Source organism: Habropoda laboriosa, unplaced genomic scaffold, assembly GCF_001263275.1.
Source record: "Habropoda laboriosa isolate 0110345459 unplaced genomic scaffold, ASM126327v1 scaffold786, whole genome shotgun sequence".
NCBI classification, from domain to species: domain Eukaryota; kingdom Metazoa; phylum Arthropoda; class Insecta; order Hymenoptera; family Apidae; genus Habropoda; species Habropoda laboriosa.
In genome coordinates, this window is record NW_017100969.1 from 141,179 (window position 1) to 143,963 (window position 2,785).

At 27.2% G+C, this 2,785-nt stretch overlaps 1 protein-coding gene across 1 annotated transcript; it reads left to right on the top strand.

The window, feature by feature from the left end:
* The first annotated feature begins 212 nt into the window (after positions 1-212).
* On the top strand, positions 213-1,971 carry LOC108577682 (mitochondrial import inner membrane translocase subunit Tim10 B-like). Its single transcript, XM_017940872.1, has 3 exons — positions 213-245; positions 367-462; positions 1,798-1,971. The coding sequence occupies exons 1-3, from the start codon at positions 222-224 to the stop codon at positions 1,969-1,971; spliced, it is 294 nt and encodes a 97-aa protein (XP_017796361.1). The 5' UTR covers positions 213-221.
* Positions 1,972-2,785: the final 814 nt, after the last annotated feature.

Genomic DNA, 2,785 nt, shown 5'->3' on the forward strand with positions numbered 1-2,785 from the left:
TTGTATTAATAATCAATTTTTAATTACAATTATTTAATTTACTTATTTCTAAATATATAAAACAAAGTACATATATGAAAATGTACCGATGGTCGATATCGAGATTGTTATGAATTTAAAGTATGCTATCATGTTATAACTTACGTGATAGTAAAGCTACTGGATATTAAAATATTGCAAAATTTTGATTTAAGTTAAGCATTGCAGTAAATAATTTAGATATGGATTCCACGGTTATTAGAAATGTAATTAGTAAGCTATATTTAATTATCAGTATTCATTCCTAACCTATACTATTAGTCTATATTTATTACAGACATGTGTGTGTGTGTAATTTTTTTCATGTATAATTTTATGTTTCTATAGATGAAAGATTTTCAAGTTCTATTCAATCAAATGTCTGAAACATGCTTTAAAACATGTGTAAGTACATTTATTTCAAGGGATATTACTATTGAAGAGGTATGTTTTTATACTTATAATATATCATTACCTTTATTTACGAAATACAAATTTATTATTGTAGTTATTGAAGATATTTTAAAAATAAAGGCATTTGTGTATACTGCATAAATATAGGGGAAGAGTGGGTAGCCCCAGACACTTAAATGAAATAGTATAAAAATATACTAACAAAAGGTAATTAGTCAAACTAAGCTTTCAAAAAATGAACTTTAGACCTTCCTCTTTTACTATAATTCTAAAATTTAAGTATATCTCTTATATGACTTTAAGCAAAAAATCAGTGAATTTTGGGGCTGTTAGTTTTAAGGATTCAAAAAATGATGAGTAGCTCCAGACAGTTATTTTTTTATTTATTTTGTTCGCTTTTCTATTAAATATTCTTATAAATGTTGCAAATAATATTATATCATTCATTATTATGTTATATTTATCATTATGAGTCTTCCTCGAAAGTCACTTCACAAACTAATGTCCTGATGTTATTCTTTTTCCTTTGTTGAATCTATGAGGAATATTAAGACGCTCTGCCAAATCAAAAGCTAGTTTTAAAAACTCTGTTCTAGTCAATGGCATTAGGCGATTGTCTAATTATTTCACGTGATTAAAAAGTTGCCATGAAAATTTCTCATTAAAAGTTGAGTAAAAGCGACCTAATTTCGGCTTAAGAATTATTTCTTGATCGCTTTTTATCTTTTAGAGAACTACGTGGCACGTTATATTTTTTAGTAGCTACTCTTATTGATAATTCAGCCTTCATTATAAACAATTACATCTTTCATGTTATTTTCATCCCATTTACCTTTATTGCTTATTCGTCCTTTAAATTTCGGCCTTTTTTTTCGACATTAAAATTTTCGACAGAATCTTGGAAAGATATAAGATATGATAGGAAAATGTACGATTTTCAAATTTGCAATAGATAAAAGTGACCGGGGGTACCCGATGGACGTGATTCAATATTTTTATTAACCATTTTTACAATACCAAAAACAAAAAAACAAAAAAAACTCAAAGATCTTAAACTACACTTAATTGTCAAAACAAATCAATAAAACATAAAACAATACTTACATTTAGTTTAGAATAAGGTTTGATAAAATTTGATTGGAACAGGAATACCACTTTTAATCGTAACAAAATTAAGTGTAATATCAGTATCGCTTGACGCTAGGAAGACGCGTGGCAATATGTCATTTGTTTCTTTATGCAGTTGGATAATTGAAATATTCAGTTGTCCGCGGTTGCCCGCTGTCCGGGACTACCCACATTTCCCCTACATTAAAAAATATAAAACCAGTTTTTAATGCAGTACTTTTTTTAAATCTGCTACAGGCTCAATGTGTAGAAAATTGTTCAGGTAAACATATTCATGCTAATCATAAAATAATGGAAATATTTATGGAAGTACAGCCTGTTATTGCTCGTAAGAATATGGAGGAATTACAAAAGACTCAAGCAGCATTGGAAATAACACAAGAACAACAAAGTTTGGTGAACACTACCTAATTAATTTTGTAATTGACCAAACCTCCTGTGATGTCTTTACAAGTTATCTTTCTGTATTAATAAACTATGAAAAGTTTTTATAAACTAAACAATATTTCCAATTATTTTGAGTGTAGTGTAACTGGCAATATAGTTTGGAGTATGGAGCCTGAATATAAAAAAGCAAATTAAAAATTAGAAATAAAATTTTCTTGTTTTAGGCTTAATTTTTGGGAATATTGATTTTGAAAGTTTGTTGCACATACATGAAAGTATTATTACATATATCATTTTACCACTGACAATGTTTATTTATATTAGTGTTTATAGATATTAGAGTGTGTATAAACACATATCCTTGATGAAATCTATTTCCAATTAATTTAAAAAATAGAAAAATAAAAATTGATCAAAACCCATTGACCTTTCCTTATTTTGTCAAATTCTATACAAGAGATATAAGGGGCACTGTAATAATATTTACAACATAAGAAAAAGAAGTGCAGACACCTATTTTGTTATTTAAGTCATACTACTATCAGTGCCTATGAACATTAGTATGAGTGGAAATCGTTGATAGTAAAATAATATAATAGTAGTTGTATCTATATACAAGAAACTTTCAAAAAGGATATTCTCAAAAATGAATTCTTGGATGATAAAATTTTATTACATATGTTCGATTTGTTTTTACATGTAAAATCACCTTCTTCCTGGTTGTCACCAGTTGCAGGACATCCTGCATGATTGATATTAATTCATTATTAACAATATCATAAAATTAACATATCACAAAACAGTTTTATATACCTCAAGAATACATTAATCTAAGTAC